This window comes from Chamaea fasciata, unplaced genomic scaffold (assembly GCF_029207755.1).
Source record: "Chamaea fasciata isolate MVZ Bird 193981 ecotype frontalis unplaced genomic scaffold, bChaFas1.0.hap1 SCAF_7, whole genome shotgun sequence".
In the NCBI taxonomy this organism is placed as follows: domain Eukaryota; kingdom Metazoa; phylum Chordata; class Aves; order Passeriformes; family Sylviidae; genus Chamaea; species Chamaea fasciata.
This window is the reverse complement of record NW_027094092.1, coordinates 18,145,341-18,168,236: the sequence shown is the minus strand read 5'-3', so window position 1 is coordinate 18,168,236 and position 22,896 is coordinate 18,145,341. Positions and strand designations below refer to the sequence as shown.

The 22,896-nt window shown below is 50.0% G+C and overlaps 1 protein-coding gene across 2 annotated transcripts in view; it reads right to left on the bottom strand.

Moving 5' to 3' along the window:
- Positions 1–6,308: 6,308 nt before the first annotated feature.
- The window catches only part of HRAS (HRas proto-oncogene, GTPase), a 39,996-nt gene continuing 23,408 nt past the window's right edge, over positions 6,309–22,896 (bottom strand). For both annotated transcript variants that reach the window (XM_066187806.1, XM_066187807.1), the window contains 5 exons: positions 16,596–16,749; positions 11,869–12,047; positions 9,490–9,649; positions 8,655–8,779; positions 6,309–6,604 (listed from right to left, as the gene is read on the bottom strand). In XM_066187806.1, coding sequence (XP_066043903.1) covers positions 8,660–8,779; positions 9,490–9,649; positions 11,869–12,047; positions 16,596–16,706 — 570 coding nt within the window. In that variant the 5' untranslated portion in view covers positions 16,707–16,749 and the 3' untranslated portion in view covers positions 6,309–6,604; positions 8,655–8,659. The remainder of the gene's footprint in view (positions 6,605–8,654; positions 8,780–9,489; positions 9,650–11,868; positions 12,048–16,595; positions 16,750–22,896) is intronic.

The window sequence follows — 22,896 nt, the reverse complement described above, 5'->3', positions numbered from 1 at the left end:
ACTGGACACCAGCACAGGGATGCAGCTCTGTGAGCAAGGGTGAGATCCTTGGCTGGAGAGAAGCAAACCTCATCCCGCCTGTGTTCCAGGTGCTCACAAGCAGCTTCATTGCGTAAGCTGCTTTGTGTCACCTCCTAGCCACCAGCTCCCGTGAACCTGTTGGCTCTCAGGCAGTGCCAGGTAGGACCAGGTTTGAACATCTGCCATAGTTACTTACGTGACAGGCAGTGCAAGGTTTAGATATGGCATTTATCCAACTGCTAAAACAGCATCCCTGCCAAGGAGAGAGCAGAAGTGTCCAGAAGGGCAGCTTCCCCCAGGGAAGGTGAGTTGTGCTAGGTTTGAGGGTTGTTTTTCTTCATTAAACAGTCTTGGTTCACTTGGTTGTTGAAAAAAAAAAAGGAGTAAGATACTGCTTATTGGTATGCTTGATCCCCACACTCCCTGCATGTGCCTGGTTATGGCCTTGTGGCTGTGGTACTCTCACCCTGTGCCTGCAGGACATGGCTCCACCACCTCCTCTGACAGCATCCCAGCAGCTAATGCAGGAGTCACAGTGGGTACCCAGCCATGAACTGATGTTTGATGGGGCTCTCAAGTGTGGTGTTCAGGTACCAAGCACCCACTGCAGAGAGTCCTTTCCAGGGGGAGCCCACCCGTGGGACTTGCCCACAGGTAAGCCTAAGCCCTTCCCTCTCTTATCAGAGCAGTGTAAGACCTCAGGGTGAACATAAGCCATGCCTGGTGTCCAGCCTGGCCTCCAGCTGCTGCCAGGCACACCAGGTCATGGAATGCTCCTGCAGCAGGGAGGTGTCAGCATGGGAGGTGCTTATATCCCTGAGGGGATAGGAGGGTAGACAGCCCGTGTCATTCCAGCAGTACCCCTTGCCCCGTCCTGTGCCCCCCAGGGCCTGAGTGCTGCTTGCAGGAGACAAAGAGCAGGACAATCCCAAAGCCCAAGGTTACAGATAACCCACTTTCTGGACAGCACTGGGACCAGCAGCAAACGAATGCTGTAGAGGGTGTTGAGGCTGCTGCATAAATTCTAGCAGTCTTATCAGCTGGGGACTGCTCCTTCCACTGCCTTTTCCTCTGCACTTGGTATTTGCCAGTATTATCTATCCCCCTTTTCCTGGTGGAGCCGCCGCTGTCATCACAGCAGCTCTCTACCGCCCAGGGCTGGTCCCCAAGGCAGAACTGCAAACTCCCCAAGCTGTGCTCAGCTTTGGTGCCCTGGCAGCCCCTGTGGCTCTTGTCCTTCCTGGCACAGGAACAGCCAAACTGGCGGTGGCAGGAGCTGGGACAGGCAGGAGACAACGTCTGTCTGTCCTTGCTGGCTCTCTGCCAAGCCCTGGCTGTGCTCATCACCATCCCTGCCCACCACCCATGACATGGAAAGCTCAACCCCTGCGTGCCTCCGCAAGGCTTCAGTCAGTCGGCACTGAATAATTGATGCTAAGTGGAGCCTGGAGCAGAGCCAAACTGAGGGAGGGAGCAAGGCTTTGTGCTGGTTTAGGCTCTGCTCCCAGGATATAGCAGGGGGAGAGAGATGGGTGTGCTGTGTCTGGCAGCTTTGTGCCCCAGCCAGTTTGGCAGAGGCAGTTTGAGTTTGGCTGGGCCTGGGAGCGTTCCTCCTCTTGGGCTTGCTGTACTGCTCACCTGCTGCTGTGTCCTACTGCCATGGCAGTGCTGCTGTGGCACCTTGGGAGCTGCGTGCTGCTGTCATGTTGCTCTTCTGCTCCTTGGGTGCTGCAGAGGGGCCATGGCAGTAGTGAATGGGACTTGGTGAGCAGAGCAAGGGCACCCCCAGTCCCAGCAGCCCTTGCTAGGGCTGGTACCTAAGCTGAAGACCCTGTACTCAACCCATAGCAAGAGCAAAGGAGTTGCATATGGGGCCAGGCCCATCTGCCTCTTCCCCTTCCCACCAGCTGCTGGTGGCCAGGATGGTGGCTGTCACACCATCCTCTGAGCAATGTCACCCCCTTCCTACAGCACATCGCCAAGTATAAAGCAGCATATGGAGAGAATAACAGCCTGGCAGTTTAAAGAGGCAGATCTGTCTGCTTCCCAAACCATCTCCTAAATCCTACTGCCTCAGTGGCTGAGAAGGCCCACAGGACATACACCAGCATCCCCTTCACCTAGAATGCCGTGGGCACCAGGACAGTGCAGGAGACAACCAAACCACAGCTGAAGCGTCTCACCAGGAGATGCAGCAGGTGGGCCCATCCCACAAGCATCCTTACTCACTGGCAGCAGCTACTAAACAGCCCAAGACAGGGATGGAGAAGGCTTAGAAGGCACGCACAAAGACATGAGTCCAAGGGATTGGAGTCACTAAAGCCTGGCTGTTCTTCCACAGTAAAACAGGCTCCTCCTAAGACACAGAGAAAGGTAAACTAAGAAACTTCAAATTTTGTCCAAAACTGGTCTGAGCTCCCTTAGAGGTAGCTGTGGCTACATGGGATGCAGTATCACAAGCCCCTCTTCCAATTACACCATTAAGAGCCTGGGCCACTCTGGTGCCCTGGAGGCCACTCAGCCTGGACTCACATGAGAGCCCTGCTCCTGGAACATCTAAGCCTACAGACTTAGATAACCTCAGGCTTGGGGAAGCTGGTTCTTGAGTGGCTTTGCTTACCTTTATGGTGAAGGCAAGAAGTGATACAGAAGTACTGCTTAGCCTGGAGAATTTTCCAGCAGTGGCTGTAGTCCAGAAGGGAAACCTGGTCTGCTCCTCTACCCAGCCACACTGCAGGTGAGGAGGATGAGACCAGCATTTAGCCAAGGCTGCTCTGTAAAACTCAGCTTGTGATTCAGCTGCCCCCATCACCATCCTCACATCTCAGGTCTCACTCCAGCACTGAGTCATTGCTGCCAGTTCCTGCACAACCCAGGTCTTTGCAAAAGCCCTCAGCAAGCACCATGCACTCACCTGCTTTGGAGTCACCCTCTCTGCTGGCTTAGGAGAACACTCCTGTGGAAGACCTCACTGACCAAAAGGCATGAGATCTGTTCCACCACTTGATCAGCATCGTTAAGGACTTGTAAGGAATTCTGGCAGTTGACTCAGCTGTGATGTCTCTGGAGCCCCAACCCCTCTATAACAGGGTGTGGGGCACTTGAATGATGTGACAGAAGAACATGTATTATACCTCTGTCCTGAGACATCTGGACCTGACCAGACTAGAACAGACCTCGTCAGCTATTCTGTCATTTAAGTACAGGTTCAAAGGTGGCACTCCTCCATCATGGGATATGCAGTCTCAACATAATCAGTAGGATGCTGACTGAAGCCTTCTCAAAGCTGGTTTTCACACTGCCTGGAGATCCACAGCACAAATTTAGTTCAGCTTTGCCATGGGCAGCTGGAGAGACCACAACAGCCAGAGGTGAGCTGATGTACTCAAATACAGCAAAAAAGCTCACCTCTATGGACTATTTTCCAGCTTCAGCTATACAACAGGAAAAATCAAAAGAACTGTACATTCTGCTCACCTGAGCTCATGCCTCTGAAGCAGAACTGAGGTACACAACAAACTCCTTGTCATAAGGGAAACAACTTCAGTGTCTGAAAACTCCATCTTCCAGTCCAGGTACTTCTAGAACAAATGTGCCTTGAATAACTATGGGGAAAATCAACTCCAAACCCCTCAATTTGTTCTCCAAACCTAAATTCACTCCAGTGAAACTGTAATCCTGGTATTAGTTTCAGACTTGAGAAATTCAGCTAGCAGAGAACACACTGAGCCGTGTACCAACCTCCTGCCTGTTGGGGGCCAGCAAGATAATGTCCTGTTCCCAAATCATCAGCACCAAGGCAGCAAGCGAAAAAGCCAAGTCAAGAGTAACAACTCCACCTGAGAGAAGTGATACAATCTGGTTTTTGCCAACAGCAAAGATCAGACCAGATCACAGCTTATGTATCTTGATCTGTTGTGATTCTCTTCCTGGAACAAAGATGCAGTACAACATTAATACACAATTAATATGTGGTTTTTTGAGAAGAGCTATGGTGTCAAGCTTTTAGCACCTCCTTTTGCTCCTAACCTACCTCCAACTTTTAGCATGGACTTGAACAATGACCTGAGTCTGAATTTCTTGTGACCTTCTAATTACAGCAAAAAAGTAACCAGCTTCTGTAATGGTCTGTCACTGTCCAGGACTGTTTGACAAGCTTGAAAACCTTACCTTGAGTGCAGAAAGCTCTCTGATGAAAGGGAGATGCTCTTACTTCAGCTTTCTGCTCCTTACCAAACTCTTGTAAGTAGTTTGTATTCTGGCTAGTGCTGATCTAGCACGCCCTCACCAGGATGTGCCAGTTTCTTGGAACTGAAGCTATGGCCTGCCCTATGAAGACACCTCAGCCCTGGCGCTTCTCAGCTTCCTTGACCACAGCTCCCAGTACTTGACTATTGCATTTGGCTCCCAGCCAGAAACGAGAGGAACTCTCAGTGGTTAGAGGCATCCAGTCTTTGAGAGAGCCCCAGTGTGTTACTTCTCCTCTGAAGGCCTCCATATAGATCTATCCCATCCTTCACCAAGGGCCTGGGGAAAAATGGGATAAGTTCTACTGCAGATGAAGAACACCAGGTTCCTAGTGCAGTAACACTACCAAGCCAGGGCCTCTGTGTCATCTTCTAGAAGGACAAAGTACCCCTGTCCTGTGGCCAGTTGTGCACAGGATGCCAACTTTAGGAACAAATCCCGTACTTCCAGGCTTCACACTTGAAATAACTCAGACTGGGAGGTTTTCTGGAGTTTTCAGACTGGAGTTTCTGGTCCAGTCCCACCATGTAACACCAGGTTCAGCATCTTCTGCAATCCTCCAGCACAGGAAGAGATGCTGCTGCAAACAGCACACCCAGCTAAAGGCAGGGCACTCTCCCCTTGGGCAACTTCTCCCACTCCAGGAGCTGGTTATCAACCCTTCTTCTGTGGGAACAGGATGCCAGGCAGCTGCAGCCAGAGTGAGGGCTGTGCCCTACAGTTCAGAGCATTCATTTGCAGAAAGCAAGCCATTAGCACAAGTTCTCTCTTGCCCATACTAAAAGCAAAGGCAGCACCCCCAAGGAGCATGGGAATTGAACTCTGTTGCTTTAATTCTGCTGCTGCCTGGCATGATGAAGGATGGGGAGTGGGATGGGAGGTTGCATGGATGCTGGGAAGCCCTGGGTGAGCTGTGGCTTTGTGCTGGGGGTGACCAGGGTTTCTGTACTGGTTTTGCCATGTGAGGCATGTGACTCACACGCTGCCCTCACCGCTCCCAACCCAGACCAACCTTGGTTGCCAAACCCAGCACCTCTTCAGGCCTGGGCTCGCCCATGCAGAACAGCTCCCTGCCGCAGTCAGCTGGATCACCTTCCCCCTTCGATGCTTCTAATTCTGGATGCCAACTAAATTAGCCTGTGCAATAGCTTGGAAGAGGTAAAGACAGTGAACACCAAGCCAGCCGCTGCACTGAGTACAATGCCTTGTCTTGGGGCTGCAAGTGAAAGGCACATGGGTCAGACCTCAGGCAAAAACTCCAGAGGAGCAGAGCTGAGTGAAGACAGGGTTCCCAACAGATTAGCCCTTATCCAAAACACTCTTACTCACTCTAAACCGAGAGACTGGCAGCCTGGATCCTTTAGTCTTAGTTGCTGAGCAGCCAGACAGCTTCTGCAGTGCAGGAGAGCCCTTCTCAACATGCTCACCAGTAAGGAAACCGTGCACAGGGCGGATGAGGATTCGCCTACCTGTACATACTTTAGCAGCTGAAGGTGTATGTGCTACACGGGTGTTAGCATAGCTAGGGCTGGAGGAGACCAAAAAGTCTCAATTTGACTTCTAGAGCACAACACATGATGGAGATTTTATGCCAGAAAGAGCTGACAGGAAAGGAATCAGGGAAGCAACAAACTGGTACCAGCTAAGGTGAACCCAGCTCTCTAATCTCCTCTCTGATGCTTCTTCCCTTCCAAGCATTGCATCTGAGGCCATAAATCCCACAAGGACTAGGCTGAAAGCAAAGCACTCAAGTGGTGCCAAGGACGGGCTTAGACTGGTTGCACTCTTCCACCCTCCCAAAACTTGTGGCCAGCAGTTTCAGGTGGGCTGGGAAGGACATGAAAAAGACTTGCTGAAGACAGAGACAAGCTGTCTTGCCCTGAGAGCTTGTCTCTCCCACCCCGATCGCCTTCGTGACCTACAGCATGACCTTGGTCTGTGGAAAGCAAATCTCATCACCCTTTCCTCCCTGCCATCCCACCGATCCTTCTGGAGCAGCAGCAGCAGCCTCTGGAAGGAGGACACAGCCATCAAGGTGATTTGTTGAGACGATCAAATAATAATTTACTGTGATTCAATCTGTGGCTTTGTACAGTTGCCGGGGTGGGAGGAGACCAAAGGATGAGGGGATGGGGATAAAAAAAAAAAGTTGTTTGCCGCAGGCTTGGGTGAAGTGCGAGATAGTCCTTGGAGTCATGCTCCTCCTGTCCTCTTCCTCCTCCTCCTCTCCACCCCCCCCATATTCCTCCTCTGAATCCGTTTGCTTCTTCCTTTGCTTCACCTCTTTCCTTGCGCACTGCACAGTGGGAACCTCGCCAAGACACGGTCCAGACAGCTGAAACAGAAGAGGACTCTCATGAGCACCCATTTCCCATCAGAACCAGCAGGTATGTTCCCAGTACTCATCCCTCATGTTTTGGGATGACCCTGTTAGTGCCCACAGAGTGAAAGCAAAAGGCTACACAGGTTGTAGAGGTGTCAGCCTGGCTCAGCAAAGCATCTGCACATCTGCTGAAGGGAACAAGTCTTGGCGTCACTGGAGTGATGGGTGAGCTTTGGGCACTCACCAGACCTTCTGCCTCTTTCTGAACCTCCTTGTGGGAAGGGGCAATGTTTGGCAAAATCTTTCCACCTCCTCCAGGGATGACAGGAAGCACAAAATGAGTCCAGGGCAAATGCAGCCAAATTTTGTTGACCCTTCTCCCCGAATCCCAGCATGTCTTTGCCTCAGTTTTCCTTTTGTGCCATAACATTCCTCCCTCTCTGCTCCTGGGCACTGCAGCTAGATTAAGTTGGGATGTCTGGTTTCCAGTTTCTGCCTGAGCAGAAAAAGACACAGGCAACTCTCAGGGCAGAGGAGTGTTTCCAAGTGACCCTTTCCCAGCCCTTCTTGCCCAAGGTGGTGCTGCCACTGGGCTGTGACAAAGACTGGGCTCCTGGCAGTTGGTGTAAGGGAGCAGCAGTGCCTGCCAAGCTCATGCCGTCAGTATGAGCCAGAGCAGGAAACAAGACTTGAGCTCATATCCCCATCCGGAGGAAACGCTCCCGAACATCTGGAGGACACAAACATCTGGAAAATCTCCCTTAGCAGTGATAAGCGTGCTGGGCACAGCATTCAGCTCAGCCCCCAGCCGACCTCACATGCCTCAGCTGGGAGCAGATGGGTGGGGTTCTGGGGTGGGTGTTTGCTCATAGGAAGCAAACGTTGCCAGCACTCCTTTGTTGTTTTTTATTTTTCCTTGGGAGTGGGGGGCAGGAGGAAGAGCTCTGCTGTGCTCATGGCCTCTAGCTCAAAAAGCATCAGAGGAAACCTGCTGTCCATCTCCACCTTCATGAGACCCTCTTAACACCATCTTCTGGATACAGTGCACTTCTCTTTAGGACGCCAGCAGTTATTTAAGGGGTGAAGGGCCAGTCCAGGTGCTTGCGAGACTCCCCAAAAGACACTAAGGGCAATGTTTATGCATGTTTTTGTCCCAGTCCAGACATCCTTAGATATAGGTCTCCTTGGTGGACTCATCCCCAGTTACCCCTCCCTAAATTTCTGCCACGGAAGCAGTTGGTTACACAGACAGATATTCCCAGGCCTTTCACTTAAGGCCAGCCAGCACATGCAGGGACAATAATAGGAACTCTCCCTGACTGCTCTCCAGCAGTGTTTTAAATAAACTCATAATTAAAAAAAAAAAAAGTCGAGGAAAGAAAAAGAAGAAAAACAGGCAAGTGAACATAAACAATCTGAAAAACACTGTTTCTGGCTCCAGCACACACCATTTATAAAAGCAAACAGCCCCCTTATGGCTAATTCTCAACATTGCATCAGTTCCAAATATCCCAGGGGATTTATCTAATGGGGAAAACTCTTCTGAGGAACACAGGACTTTTCATAGCGAGACAGGTCTGCTCTAAAGCTTTAGGATGAGGCAATTTATGTCAGTGCATTAGGAGGCAATGCACCCAGCCAGCTCTTCATCTGAACCCTTCTAGAGCCAGTCTGGTGAGCATGCAGTGATCTGTACACCTTCAACACCAGTTTAACTCCTCTTTCAGATCAGCAGCATGGGAAGAAGCTTTCCTGGGGAAAGCACGACAAAACAGGCTTTTTAAAGAAACTCAGTTGTATAGAATTTTGTTGCACAAAATAAAGGGGGAAAAATAAACAACTCTCTCCTGCCACACGCTTCCTCAGGAACGTGGGAATTTTGACTTACCTATGTTTTGACAGAAAAAATGCTATTTTAATCCGAAACATGTTTCATTAAAAAATACCTGCTGCTGAAATTGATCCTGCTGCATTTGTTCGCAGGCCAGTGCATCTGCAGTCACCTCCTGCCCTGCTTCCAACATTCCCCCACTGCACCCCACGTGCTGCCTCCACCACTTACCATAGTCACGATACCACACATTTACAGTTCATGCAGCCGGGGCCGCTCTCGTCCGGGGGATTCAGCTTGCGCAGCTTATGCTGCCGGATCTCCCGCACCAAGGTGTAGAAGGCATCCTCAACGCCCTGGGGAAAAAGCATGGCTTGAAGCACCTGCCCACTCTGAGGAGGGACAGTAAAGAGAGGAGAGGGCTCTGCTCCCAGCAAGGTGTCCCTAGCACTGTCCAGCAGTGCAGATTGCAGAGTTAAAGGTACAGAACCAAGCCGGGAAGACTTAACAGCTCAGGCCACCTGAATGTGGCCCTCAAATGGAGAGCAAGATTGAATGAGCAACCATGAGGATAAGGAGCTCTGAAGTCCCTGATATCCATCAGCTCTCAGCAGTCTGAATGAAGTCTGCCATCCAAGAGAAAAGCCACCACTAGATCACTGAAGGTGTCAGTTCCGTTTCCACCTCTGTGCTTTGGGAGCTCCACATGGTCCTTTCAGCACTGGTATATTCTATTCTGCCTGTAGGTCTGCCAAAATCGGCCATGGATGAGGTTAGCCAAGTGATCTGAGCTTAGCTGACCTGCACTGACTGGAGGTTATTCCAGAGCCTTGGAGAAAGCCCTGAGAAGGTGTCTCTTCACTGCTGCCACAGTATGATGATAGGAGGCTCAAGCCTGGACTGGGGAGGGAACATCCTGAGGGAGCATTTAGCCTTGAGGAAGCAACTAAGCCCATCCCTAACACCCATCTATCTGCAAGGTGGTGCCTGCCCGTTCCTGCCCCTCCAGGGCAGCAATGGTGGAAAGAAAAGAAAAAGAGCATTTTGTTTAGAAGTCTCCTCCTACCTGTCTGGTTTTGGCAGACGTTTCTATGTAGGGGATCCCGTAGCTCCGGGCCAGGTCCTGCGCTTGCCGGGTCTCCACTGTTCGTGCAGGGAGGTCACATTTATTCCCCACCAGCACCATGGGAACATCATCTGAGTCTTTCACCCTCTTGATCTGCTCCCTGCAAGAGGAGGAGGTGTGAAGAAGTGAAGGGCCAGCTCCAGAACACTCCTCACCAGTTTCCTTGTTAAGATTTGACAGCTACCCCTCGCTCCTGTTGAGTGCCTTGAGTTGAGCTTTCAGGAAAATGTGAATGACTACAGCACACAAGTGAGTAAACAGCAAAACACGGCACTTCTGGAAATGAAAACTCAACATTCTTCTGCTCTTTAAATGCAGCTATTTACAAAACAAATTATGACAATCTATATTAAGGCATGAGCTTAAGATAGTTTAAGTTAACTAAAAATGAATTCTCAAGCAGTTACCTGTGCTACTTCCAACATTTGAGATCAAGTAATCGCCCCAAATGGGGAAAAAAAAAAAATCACCTGCAACCAGAATTTGCTGAGCTGATAAAGCAGCTTTTGGCAGCTGTAACCTTTTCCGCAGATGCACAGGCAGTATTTGCTCCCTTTCAGTTTAGTTCAGGTCACTCAAAGTTGAGAAACCAACTGGGAACTAAAAGAGCTGTAATGCTCAGTTCTTCATTCCAACATTGGATCTAAAACTAGGTGGGCGAGGATGATATCTACCACTTCTAAAAAGCTTGAAGGCCATTATGACCACAAACAATCCATTCAATTCCCTTCTGACAGACAGTAACTTCCTTTGCTTAATAAATCATTTAACTTCAGATGCAAAACAGCTTTTTTTTTTGCTCATGGGTCCAGAACATTTAACATGGTTTTAATTTAACAAATAAAATATTTTAAAATGCCAATTTCTGTGTTTTAATTGAATGCAAATCTCCATCGAAAGGCAGCTGGACGTTTATCAACACAAAAGAAGCAATCATCTTTTTCTAATGTAGTAGAACATAGAAATGAAGTCTGACTATATGCATGATATGCCATAAAGCCATTTAAATGTTCTGTGTAACATCCTGATCAGCAAATGCAAGTACTAAATTTAGTGCACAGGCTACACTTAGCTGAAAAACGATACCTCCAAACGGTTACTAACCAAGGAAAGCCAGCATTTCTCTGGGGAATATTCCTTTAAAAGTGCCAGCACAAAGAGCACAGGCTAAAGGAGATGAAAGCCAGTGATTTACATCCTGATGGCTTGAAGTCGAGCCATCCTACAAGCAATTCACAGGCACCAGCCCCAGCACAAGGATGAATGCTGCTCAATCCCTCAGGTGCTTTAGGAAAATCCCATCCTTTGTCCTTTGGTTCAGCTAAAAGAAGCCAAATTAGTGCACCTGTGCAGCTATTACACTGAACAGCCTTTTGGATGAGACTGAAACATCTCAGCAGCTCCAAGCAGCACCTCTGACTACAGAGCAAGGAAGGAATGTGCCTGTCCTCGGAACAACAGGATTACTGGGACCCTGGTTTATGATGAGGGACTCGGATACACAGTCCTTTGTGGGCAGTGGACAGAGCAGGAACAGGCAGAGCCATCTGCATCCTCTGCAAGTGCCTCCCATGGCAGCCAAGCCTCAGAAAAAGGCACAAGCAGAGCGATGCCTCCCTAAGGTGGCATAGGGGTAAACAGGGAAGATTCCTGCTGTGTTTACATCATCCCCTTGACTCTTCAGCTCTGCAGGGGTGACATCAACAAGAGAGGAGAACTGGCATGGGTCCTGGGACGGGGTCCCTGCTTTGTCACTGCTTCCCCATACATCTTGGGCAAATCACCTCACTGGAGCCCTGACTCCCCTTCTGCTCCATCTTTGCCCTGGCTGAAACAATGCTTCAATGGGGCAGGACTGTCCACACGTGTGTGCAGCTGGCTGAGCACAGCCTGGTTGTGACAGTGGGCAGCAGGGCAAGCAGCTCTCCCTGTCCTTCCCAGCCTCCTCTCCCAGCTCTGGGGCCAGCAGAAGTCGCTGAGATCGATTGCGCTAACAAAGCAATTCCACTAATTAGGGAGGGAAGAGGAGGGGGTCATACAGGATCAGCTCTCTCTTTAGTCACCATAAACACTTAAACATTACATTACCAGGTCCCCAAAGGCCACAAGCAATCCCTTCAGAAGGGTTTTATTGGAGTCACTGACATTAGCCGTCTGCTCTGTCTTCCCTGGGGAATGGCCACTTGAGCTAATTGTCTTTGCTGGCAGTGTGTGCTTCCAGCACGGGGCCTGATCCACAAAGGTGGGCAGGAGAATGCAGCAGCAAGGCCTCCCATTTGCACAGGGCAAGAGGCAAAGGGCCCTTCCCAGGATACTGACCTGTACTGGTGAATATCTTCAAAGGACTTGGTGTTGTTGATGGCGAAGACACACAGGAATCCTTCCCCCGTTCTCATGTACTGGTCTCTCATGGCACTGTACTCCTCCTGCCCTGCAGTGTCCAAGATGTCTAACAAACAGGTCTCACCATCGATGACTACTTGCTTTCTGTAGGAATCCTGCAGGCCAGGAGTGGGAAAGGAAGGAGAATGCATTAAGGGAGGGCTTGGATCTGGCTAAACAAAGGGATGCAGCAAGTGCATCCCTGGGAAGATGCCAGGTCATGCTCTGCCTGTGTTCAGCTTCCATTAAAGAGACGACTCAATCTGTTTTGAAAATGGGAGGGAAAAGAAAAATAATTTAAAAAAAAGGAAAAAGGGAGCAGCTAAGCAGGTTTCTCCTTGTCTGTCTGAACCATAGAGAAGACAGCTCCCAGCTTCCTCTCCCCATTCCCAGCCCTGCCTCTGGCAGACCAGGTGCAGCTTCATCTCTACCACACTGCACAGCCCTCAACAAGTATTTCCTAAGCATTGTTTAGTCTCAGCTCTAATTCCTTCTGCTGGAAGGAGGAAGGACACTTAGGAAAGGAGCTCTGGCCAGCCAGGGCTTCCAGTCACTATCTGCGATCTGCAGGGCTGGAAGGTGTAACCTGGAAATCCAGTGCCTCCAATGTATCTCAAATCAGGCACCAGAGGCAATATTGCCATCAGTAAGGTTTCAGACTGGGTTTGATGGTAAACCTCTTCTTTAAACATGAGAGAGAAAAAAAAAATCACACTGTGAACAGGGTGTTTCCCACAGCCAGTCTGTGCCCAGAGGGCTCCAGGAGAGGTAAGAACTATCAAGGCAGGTCCTTTGAAGCTGGGGGTTTTCCCTGCAGCAAAGGCAATCACAACTCATCACAGATGTGAGAAGATCTGGAAATCACCCAGAGCATCCCTCAAAAGGTTTCATTTTCACGGCAGGCTCCTCATGGCACTACTCCTCCCCACTAGCTTCTCCCTGTGCTCAGTCTCATCAGCAGGATGCTGTGGGGCAGCCCCTGCATGGAGGGCATCCCTCATCCCTCTCCAACAGCCATCCCCTGTGGACAGTGCAGCATCCTCAACTCTCAGCAAGAGAAGGAAGCCAAAATGAAAGGTATGAAAAAGATGCAAGTCAGCAGTACAACCACAGAGTGCTTTGCAGCCACTCGAAGAGGCTACTGCTGCAGTTTAAAATTAATTCAAATGTCGGCTGCTCTTCCAACGACCACAACAATGTTATCAGATGAGCTTTGCAGGTCTGCAGACAAACAGCCGACACAGCAAAGGTCACCAACAGGACCAGCAGCAGCACAGAAAGGGAATGGGGCCAACACGGCCTCTATCCTTTGGTTCATTACAACAACATCATTTGCTGGGGCTAATTAAAGTCTTTCCTCACCTTGCAGAATGGGCTGTGAAATCAGAGATGAGATCTGCCCTGCCACGACCTTCTCAGCTGTGTCTTCCCAAAAAATGGACTGCTGACCCATTGAGAATAAACATGGAGTGAAAGGCTGGCTTCCAGCCAACTGCTCTGAAGGCAGCTGGCAGGCCGCCCTGCAGGAATGTGCTCCCATTTCTAATCAATAATGTAGCTGGAGCCTCCTTTGTGCAAGGGGACCTGAGTGCCTCCTCTGCCCCACAAAGCATCCTCCCACCTCTGCACCTTGGCTTGGGACAGAGGACCAGCCTCTTGGCACACATGCTCACAGTTAATTGCCAAGTCCCCAGTTCCAGGATGTTTCACCAGCACCCAGCATGCTGACAGAGAAGAGATCCCACACCTCAGCTCAGGTCATCAACAGGCGACCCATAAGGCCAGTCAGCTGGCTTACAAGGCAGAGACATAAAATAATCTTGCAAGGGATGCTTTGCAAAGGAAGGGGACAAGCTCTCCTCATCAGTACTTTGTGTACAGCTTCATTTGACCTCCTCCTCCCCAGGAAGCTCAGGATAGCAGCTCAGCTGTCCCTGCCACATGACCAGGTGACATGGCTGCCACTGCAGGGCTAGCTGCCATCAGCCCACACCAGCACCATGCAGCCTCAGCCCTCCTCTGCAGTCCTGCGTGTCCCACCCCACCTTGAGCAGAGGGGAATGCAGCCAGACCCAGCTATGAAGTGCCAGGCAGCAGAAACAACATCTGTTGGGGTTTCATACTCAAGATCCCAGGTGGATGCTGGGAGCATCCCAGCTGTGCTGGGAGACCTGGCCAAGAGGCCCATTTGCTAAGCACTACAGTCAGGATATGACCAGAGGTTTGGGAAGCCCATTACTAGCTAGCTGCTAAGAGCTAGAAGATGAACAGAAGAATTTCTCAACACAGTGAAACTCTTTATTCCATCCCTGGTTATTCACCATGGGACAATGCCAGTGGCATAGCTTTCCTTGCTGCCTTGGCCCTCCTGTTCCCAAAACAAAGGTCCTAAGGCTCCTTGGCAGCCCAAGAGCTGGCTGTGAGAGTGTGCTGTAGTGGGGTGGACACCGTTGAGTTACACAGCCAAACGTTTGCACTGATCAATCAGGAGGGTAGGAAGGGAGCAGATACCCAGTCAGGGTCTTTGCCCCGGACAGGACAAACCTCCACACCTCCTGCTCTAGGGAGCATCTTTTCAGTGCACCCCAATCTGCTTTCACCCCTTTGCAGCACCGCCTGTGCTCAATCCATGTGGGTGACGGGCAACGCCTTTGCTCCATGCACGTATTCTCTTTCCCCCTCACTTTTATCCTGCTCGTTTCAGCATTGCTGCGCTGCTTGTTAGCTGGCTGAACAGTCATAGTCAGCTCCTGGGCATGATCCAAAGCAGCTTAGTCACAGGAAGGTGGTTTGTTGGTCACATTTCGATGGCTGGCAGGTAGCTCTCTGTCTTTTAAATCCCCATAAAATGAAGCATAATTAAAAGGAATCACCCTGAAATGAATCAGTAGTTGGCCAGGGTAGCAGGGAAAGCAGGGTCCAACCAAGGGAGCTGCAAAGGCATCAGGGCTGGTGGTACCCACAGGTGGAAAAGTACCAGGGGTGAGAGGGCTGAAGAGCAGCTTGTGGAAGTTTTTGGAAGAGGAATACAACAGAATGGGGCTGGAGTGAATAGTGGAGGAGAAAGCAGGCATCTCCCAGAGCACTGCAAAAGTGAGGAGGGTGTGCTGGGAAATGCCATGCAAGGTTTACATTCCCTGCTGCCTGTTTACATGGAGAAAATTCCCTGCAGGGTACGTACAGGGAGCAGGCAGCTGGAGAGAAAAAACACAGGATGCCAAAACCCAACACATCACTGGGTAAGAGTTGCCTCTGCCCACCTAAGGTCCAAGAGAGAACACATCCATGCAGATGTCTCCCCAGGGAGGTTGCTCTCCATGAGCAGCTCTTTTGCCAAAAACAACCTGGAATGGATCTCTGAGAAAAGTATATAATACTACTGGCAACAGCCACATAAGGGGAGAGGAGCTGGGGACGAAGGCAATTGCATCCATAAGCAAGGAGACTCAGGAGCCCTAAATTAAATTCCAGTCTCTGCCACGGACTTTCTAGGTGACCTTGGCCAAATGATGTAATAGCACGTGCTTTTTAAGTGCTTTCTCTCCTTCCCCTCTGTAGGACTGTAAGACTATTTCTGCCTTTCTACCAAGCCTTGTCTTGCTTGTTTATGTAAGTTGTAAGCTCTTCAGGGTGGGGACTACACAGACAACACCTACCAGAATAGATTTCTCATCCCAGCTGAGGCTTTTAGCCATTATGATAATAATAACTGCAGCAACCACAGCTGCATTTATACGCATCTGGTAGACAATCCTTTAGGACTGCAGACGGGAAGGTTGTTGTCCAAGAGGCGTGACAGAGCTGCAATTTGCCTTCCCAGGGTGGACTTTACTCCTCGTGCAGAGCAGTGGCTGCTGCCTGCATCTCACCCAACAAAGGTGTAAGTCGTGCAGAGGCTATTTAGCACATCACTAACTATGGTGAAAGCAGATGAAGAATGGAATATATTTTTGAAATATTAAAGACAATAATAATAGCACAATGGATATTGAAGACTGGATCCCCCTCCGCCCCCATACAGCCTGTGAGGACCACCCTGCTTCTTCAGGCAGGGTGCTGAGCTAGACAGGTCAGTGCTGCCATCTACACTGACTAAGACACACACATCACCCTTTAACTTCTTATCAAGAAGCAGAGGCAGCACTCTGGGAGCTACAGTAGTTCAGCTGCTCAGCATGTCTTGCTCAAACTGCAAGACATACATAATATAACCAAGCTCTGATAAAACCCATTTCATCAGTAAAGCTCAAAACATCCTCCAGAAAAAGTCAATACATTTACTCTGATTTCACGGGAGGAGAAATGGAAGCACAGGCACAAAATGGCTCTTCAATTCTAAACCTTTAATCCCTCCCTATGTTGTCATCTCATCAGAAAGAAAGACTTTTGTGCTGCCTCTCAGCCCCTGCCCTGCTCTGCCTGTGTCTGCTGCCTCCCATGTCACCTCTCTTCAGCAGACACCACTGTCCTTCTGCAGGAGATGTTAAATCAGTCACTGCGACCTCTGAACACACACATAGTGACTCAGAACACCTCTGCAAAGCAGGGAAACATCCCTGCTCAAGTTCAGACTTGAGACCAAACTGAGCATGCTCTTGGTTGGAGACAAGGTGAAGAAGAGCAAGAGGAAAACATGCAGTCTGACCATGCCCAGAGCCACTTACCTCTATCGTGGGGTCATACTCATCAACAAAATGGTTCTGAATGAGCTGTATCGTCAAAGCACTCTTCCCAACACCACCTGCTCCCACCACCACCAGCTTGTATTCAGTCATCTTCCAGCTGACCCCAGCTCAGGACTTCCAGGAGCACCAGCACCTGCAAGGACAAACATGGTCACTGTGCTAAGAGGCATACTTTAAAATGGGCAAAATAATCCATCAAACCAAATACAAAAACTCTGTTTATCCTGTGGTCTGTTGCAATCCTTCAGCCTGACCATGTGGATGCAAATTTCACAGGTTCCTTGAGCAACCTTCAGGAGGTGGGAGAGCATTACTGATGAGAAAACAAGAGGTACAGGCTGTGTGCATCAACCTCTAGTAACAAGTTTAAGAGGTCTGGTTTTGCAGAAGTGCTCAGCACTGTCCCCAGTTTACCTTATCTCAAGCTCACTATCTGAAATCTTTATATAGATCTGAAACCCTTAGCCAGTGAGGTTGGGATGTCAATTCCCACAAGAGCAGGGGAAAAGGTCCAGCCCTGCCCAAATATGCTGTTATCTTCATGTCTTCACGTCAAGGCTGCATTAAACCTCAAACCGCACAGTAGGGTTGTGATGGTGGCACATCCACACCCTCTGCCTGTGCTCCAGCTAACGGTGCAGCCATCCCTGAGAGGGAGGACTGCAAAAGGGGCAATCCCTGCTCCCTGAGCTGAATTTGACACACCCAACAGAGGGAAAGAGATGCTGTCACAAAAGGTGCTGACTGACGATGATTAGGGTCAGGATGAGCAAGCCACACTTCCGCAGTACTGTGTACCTCCCATGGCCCTTCAGCAGCAGAAGATTCACATGCCCCCAGCTCCTCCCTTGAATTTTTGCTCCAAGTCTGCTGAGAAAGAGGAACTAACTCAGGAAGATTACAAAACCCCAAAGGTTTAAATAGAAATCCACCCTCATTGGACTACAGGCCCTGCCCACTGAAAGTCACTCCAGGGTCAGATACTCGTTCTCAGCCACCATCTGCAAGCTCTGGGGAAGCCACCCAAAATGCGGCAGGTTGCAGGAAGACAAGCTGAAAGTTCCCCTTGTCAGACACCCTTCAGTGTTCACGGAGATTAGAACCCCCTCCTCCACCCTCCCACCCCAGGTAGTTAAATCACTCCACCCTCCTCCCCAGGCTTGCCAGCCCTGCTCCTAAACTCTGGAAGCTGCTACAAACTGTGCCAGCAAAGGCTGCTCTAGACCCAGACCACAGCTGATGCATTTGCTAACACAGCAAAGATCTAATGGCAAGGAGGCCAGAACTTTCTGCCTTCAATCCCCACCTGACTGCAACCCTAAACTACCCAGACAGTTCCATCTCCCTCTCAAGCAGGGAGCAATCAGACCACCTCTTGCTGAAGCCCTTTCTTGAGCTGCTGTCTTGATAGCAGAAAGGCAAACAAAGCTCATGCCCTTCTCAGCATCCAGAATCCTAAGGAAGGGCAAAGGAGCAAAAGAGCAACCAGGTAACATATATGATACTAAGCAGGACCTCTGGTTTGCTGTGCTGAAGAGGGAGTTAAACACGATGGAAAAGTGGTGATGGTAAATGAAGTGCAGATAATGTCATACCCTAGGTGCCTACCTGAAAGTGACACTGCTTCCCCCGAAAGTCCAATGTGCATCTGTTCTGGCAGCCAGGGAAGAGTTGCAGATTGAAAGATTCTACAGGAGAGAATCTAAGTGATCTCACTAATTGACTGTGCACACACGTTACTCTGCTCCATTAATGCGTGCCCTCATGTATGTGATGTTCTCACATGCACTGCTTCTCAGGGACAAGAGAGATCCCCACCCCAGGCTTCTGATCTCTCTGGGAAGAGACAGACAGGATGAAAAGGGGACTGAGGAGCAAATGTTGACTGACCATCTCCACCAGCACAGCTGTCCGGGGGAGATCGCTCCTACAGCAAACAGCTTCACAGCTAAACACAGAGGGGTCCTGGGGGTCTGAAATAACACTGTGACCAGCTCCCACCTTTCATTACACAGCAGGGAGATCTGCAACACCCAGCAAAAGATATGGACTTTGCTCTGCATCTGATGCTGATGATGAAGCAGTTGCCACAAAGATGCTCAAGGAAAACAGCACAACTGCCCAGGCCTGAAGGACTTGCTAAGGCAGTGGGAAAAGCTTTGATTTAATATGGGTAGGAGAAGATGTAAGTTCTCTAGGAGGGGGTTCTCCCTCAAGTCCACCCCAGTGGAAGGCACTGCCTACTCCTTTGGAAGACCCCCAGCCCACACAGTCATAGCAGCTTTAAGGTCCACACTGCAGCGGGGGACAAGGTGGTCACCTACGTCAGCTTGAGTGTCTTCCCCGGCTCCAGACCCCAGCTGAGCTCCATTGCACAGCAGAGGGGAAGCCACACACCAGCAAGCCCTGCATATCACCACCTCAGCACAGAGTTTTAAGATCTGGCTCCTCCACAGAAACACAAAACCACGTCTTCTTGCCTCCCATGCACCCATGAGGCAGGGAAAATGAGGGAGGCAAAGGAGCTATTGCTACTCCCCACTTGTGGCCTGCACGTGGACAATTTACATACAAGAGCTCTGCAGTGTTGGTGTTTGCTCACTGACACCATCCCTGGAAGGTGCTGTCACCTCAGCTAACTGTCCACTGCTCTGCCACCCTCGCCCCTGCAGTGGCAGGAGAGATTCTGCAGCTTGCAAAGGAGGGCAGTCCAACCTACCTGCTCCATACCATTGCTGCAAAAACTATCCTAATGCAGAGTGAGAGCGTGGGGAATGATGGACAGCTCTGGGCATGAGAGCTGCCTGAATTCATGTGGCTAAAATCCATGCTCAGGGGAGATTGCTTCCTTTCCCCAGTGCAAGCCCTTCACGGGCAGCGTGCAGACCCAACTCCACACCAGAGCAGGGGCAAATCCCGCGGAAGCAGCAGCCTGCCCAAAGGCTGCAAGGAAAGCAGGGATTTCCATGTGGCCAAACTTTGCCAGAGACTTGGGTGACTGGTCCTATTCTTAGGCTTACCAACACCATCTCATAATTCCCCCATCACACTTTTTTCTCCTGAACATGGGAAGGGCAAGGCTGCTCTTCGATGCACCCACGGTTTCAGCATAGGACTGGCTGTTCCTCAGCGCTACGGGAACATCACCATCACGACAGGGGCTGGTTCAAGGAACAACCATCCCAAAAGCATTGTTTCTAGCTTCCTATAAAACAGATGCAGGGAAGAGACAGTGGGGTTCCTGTTAGAGAGACAGTAACAGACACCCCAGTTTTCCTGCTGGTGACACACCGGATGGAGGTTTACAGCCTGTTGGTGGTTGTGAAAGCTTCTCCTGATGCGAGGATTTCCAGTTTCTATTGCTCAGCAGCCAACACAGAGCCCACACACAGCTGACCACAAAATAACAGAGGGAAACACAAAAGCACAGTCTCCTAGTCCCACACAGTGCAGGAACAATGCTTTTTCCATCTTCTGCAAGCTCTTCAAGATATGAAAGTCTGATCCAGCTCACCATCTAGTGTTTCCCTATCCAAATTTATCACCTCTGCAGTACCCCACTACCACACCCCCCAGAAGCCACACACAGGGCTGTCAAGCAACAGTTGAGAGAGACAGCAAGGAGGAGAGCGGTTCCAGGAGCACCGTCTGGAAAGAGGAGGGTTGGGATCCGCGTGCCAAGCCAACAGCCCCGGCGTGGAGTCGGAGCTGCTGCTGCTGTATTTCCTGACCTCGTGGATTCTCTCCTGTAGCGAGAGGGCTCCTGGCTCCCGTTCAAAGCTGTCTAGGAAAGCCTCGCCGAGTGCTTCCTCCTGGCAGCAGCAGCTGCTCCCAGCCCAGTAGCCAGAGCTACACAGTTCCAGCAAACAGGAGCCATCTGCCAGCCTTGTGCAGGAAGCAGGGAGAGCGAGCACCCAGCCCCGATGGACACCAACACCCTACCTTTGTCTCACAGGGAGGGGATGGAGGCGTGGGTGAGGGCAGGGGGCAAAGCACCTCTCCTGCCTGCACATGCTGGGTGGCAGCATGGGGGCCCTCCCTGCAGAAACAAGGACCAAGATGCTTGGCAGAAGCTGTCACAGGGCTAAGACCTAAAGTAGGTCTGAGCATCAAGGCTACAGGTGTTACCCAGAGATCCAGCTGTGTTCTGCAAATAACAACCTGATCTTCTTCGTGGTCCCTACTCTCTAGCCTAGAGAGGTGGTTTGGGAGACCTGACTGTGAAGCCTCCAGAAACTCACCCAGCAGAGGTAAGGAACTCAAGGGGCTTGGCCCCATCAGTATGCCCCATCTCACCACCACAGTTACAACAAGAGCTCAGGCATCAAGTGGAAGGGATACACAGTGGGTTTCCAACACATTCACCACAAGGGAGCCTCTGACACCCTTCCAACAGAATAACTGAAGGAGCTTTGTCTGTGTCCCCTGTTTCCTCCCATCACTTTGTTTCTCTCCCAGGACAGACACCAAGCCAACTAAACAAGTCAAGAGAAAGATTTTTGCACCATGCTGCTGTAGTAAGGCCAGCCATGCCAGAAGCTTTACAACTGTTCATTACTGAGCATTCACCACCACTGCACCTGCCCCTGGGAGTTCCTGCATTTAAAAGCATCAGAAGTCAGTTTCAACTCTGCAAATCTCTTTGGGCTCATCTCAGACCAGGCACCCTTTCCTCCAAAGCCCGGTCCAGAGGAGCCATATTACCACAAATGCCACTGAGTTTGGTATCATTTGCCTTCAGCAGAGATGCCTTGCAGGCAGAAATGGTCTGCAGTCCTCTAGGAGAACAACACTCATCCCAGTCTTTTATCAGCAGTCATCCACATCCACACATCAGGAATCCTACTCAGTGATTTTTGAGCATTGATAAAGCAAACCTTGTTGGCTTACCCCAGTGACTGTCCAGTCTCCTCCCTTTACTCGTGCACAAGACTGTCATCAACATCACAAAGCACGGCCTGTGGAGGGACTGAAGGAGCCTCTCCAGTGGTGTGAAATGCCACCTTTTGTTTTCAGTCCAAGATCAAAATGCTGATGTTCTCTGTGGCCTGTCCAGCCTCAAAGAGATTAGGGAATTGAAGCTGTAAAGCTGATGCTCTGTTATGAAGCCTATCCAATGCTTCATTTTAATTTATTTGTTGCTTTTTAAATCAACAAGCGAGCTACAAATCTAAGCAATTGTGCCTGTTGTTGGCTTGCTGGCTGTATACCTGCAAACTCAGACAGCGCACCTCATAGATGAAAACAGAGAAAGGGATGCCAAAGAGAATAAAAGTTGCAAATACTGGCCCACTTTGGAGAGATGACTTGGAGATAATAAATGTTTTCTATTAGAGGGAAAAAAAAAGAAAAAAGCCAAAAAGGAGCAGAATGGCTTCTTCCATCCTCTGCTAGCTCTTCAAGATCTGAAGGAAAAGGCAGTCTGTCCCAAGGGACTGAGCACAAAAATACTGCTGCAGAGGAAAGGAAGAAAAGGGGTAAGGAATGACATAATGTAGGAGGCTCAAAATACAGATGCGCATTCACGGAGAAACCTGTGAGGAAGAACAGCAGAAAGCTGTGGGCAGGTCCGAGGGATAGGCAAGTCTGGAAGAGAGGGATTGCCTCTCCACAGAAGCCATAAACATGTTCCAGCAGCAATGTGCAAGCCTCAGCTTTGCACAAAGTCTGGAACAGGCATGGACTGGTCACTGCACCAGGCCCAGCCCTCACAGTTTCCAGTCAAAGCACCTCTGGCAACACAATCCCTCTCCCAGAGACTACCCAACCACACAGGGCTTGGGAAAATATGGAAGGACAAAGGAAAACACAATAGTATCATTCTCTCCAAATCTGCTACCTGTTCTCTGCTCCCTGGTTCCTGCTTCAGCTGTCAGATATTTAAGTAAAAGACAAAGCTGTGCAATCACCTGCTGTTGGCAGTAAGAGAGTGCGACTACACTGTGCTTGCTTTCCCTCTCAAAAAATAAATGTTCTTAATGAAGTTCTTTGTTAGCAGCTTATTCCAAGAAAAACAACTGGTAGCTATAACTAATCAAAACAGCAAACAAACTAAATAAGTCAGTAACACAATAAACCCAGAGAACCAACCAGCTACCCAGGAGCTTCCCTCTGGATGAAGAAATTGCCCACACCCCCCACTCTCCACACCCAATAGAGGCCACCAAAATTACTATTTTCCAAAGAAAGATGAGCAGCCCCATTGTCACAGAAACTTGTAAGTCAGGACTGCTCATGCCCATGTCTCCAGCATCATGAATGGGGCATGAGGAGCAGCATG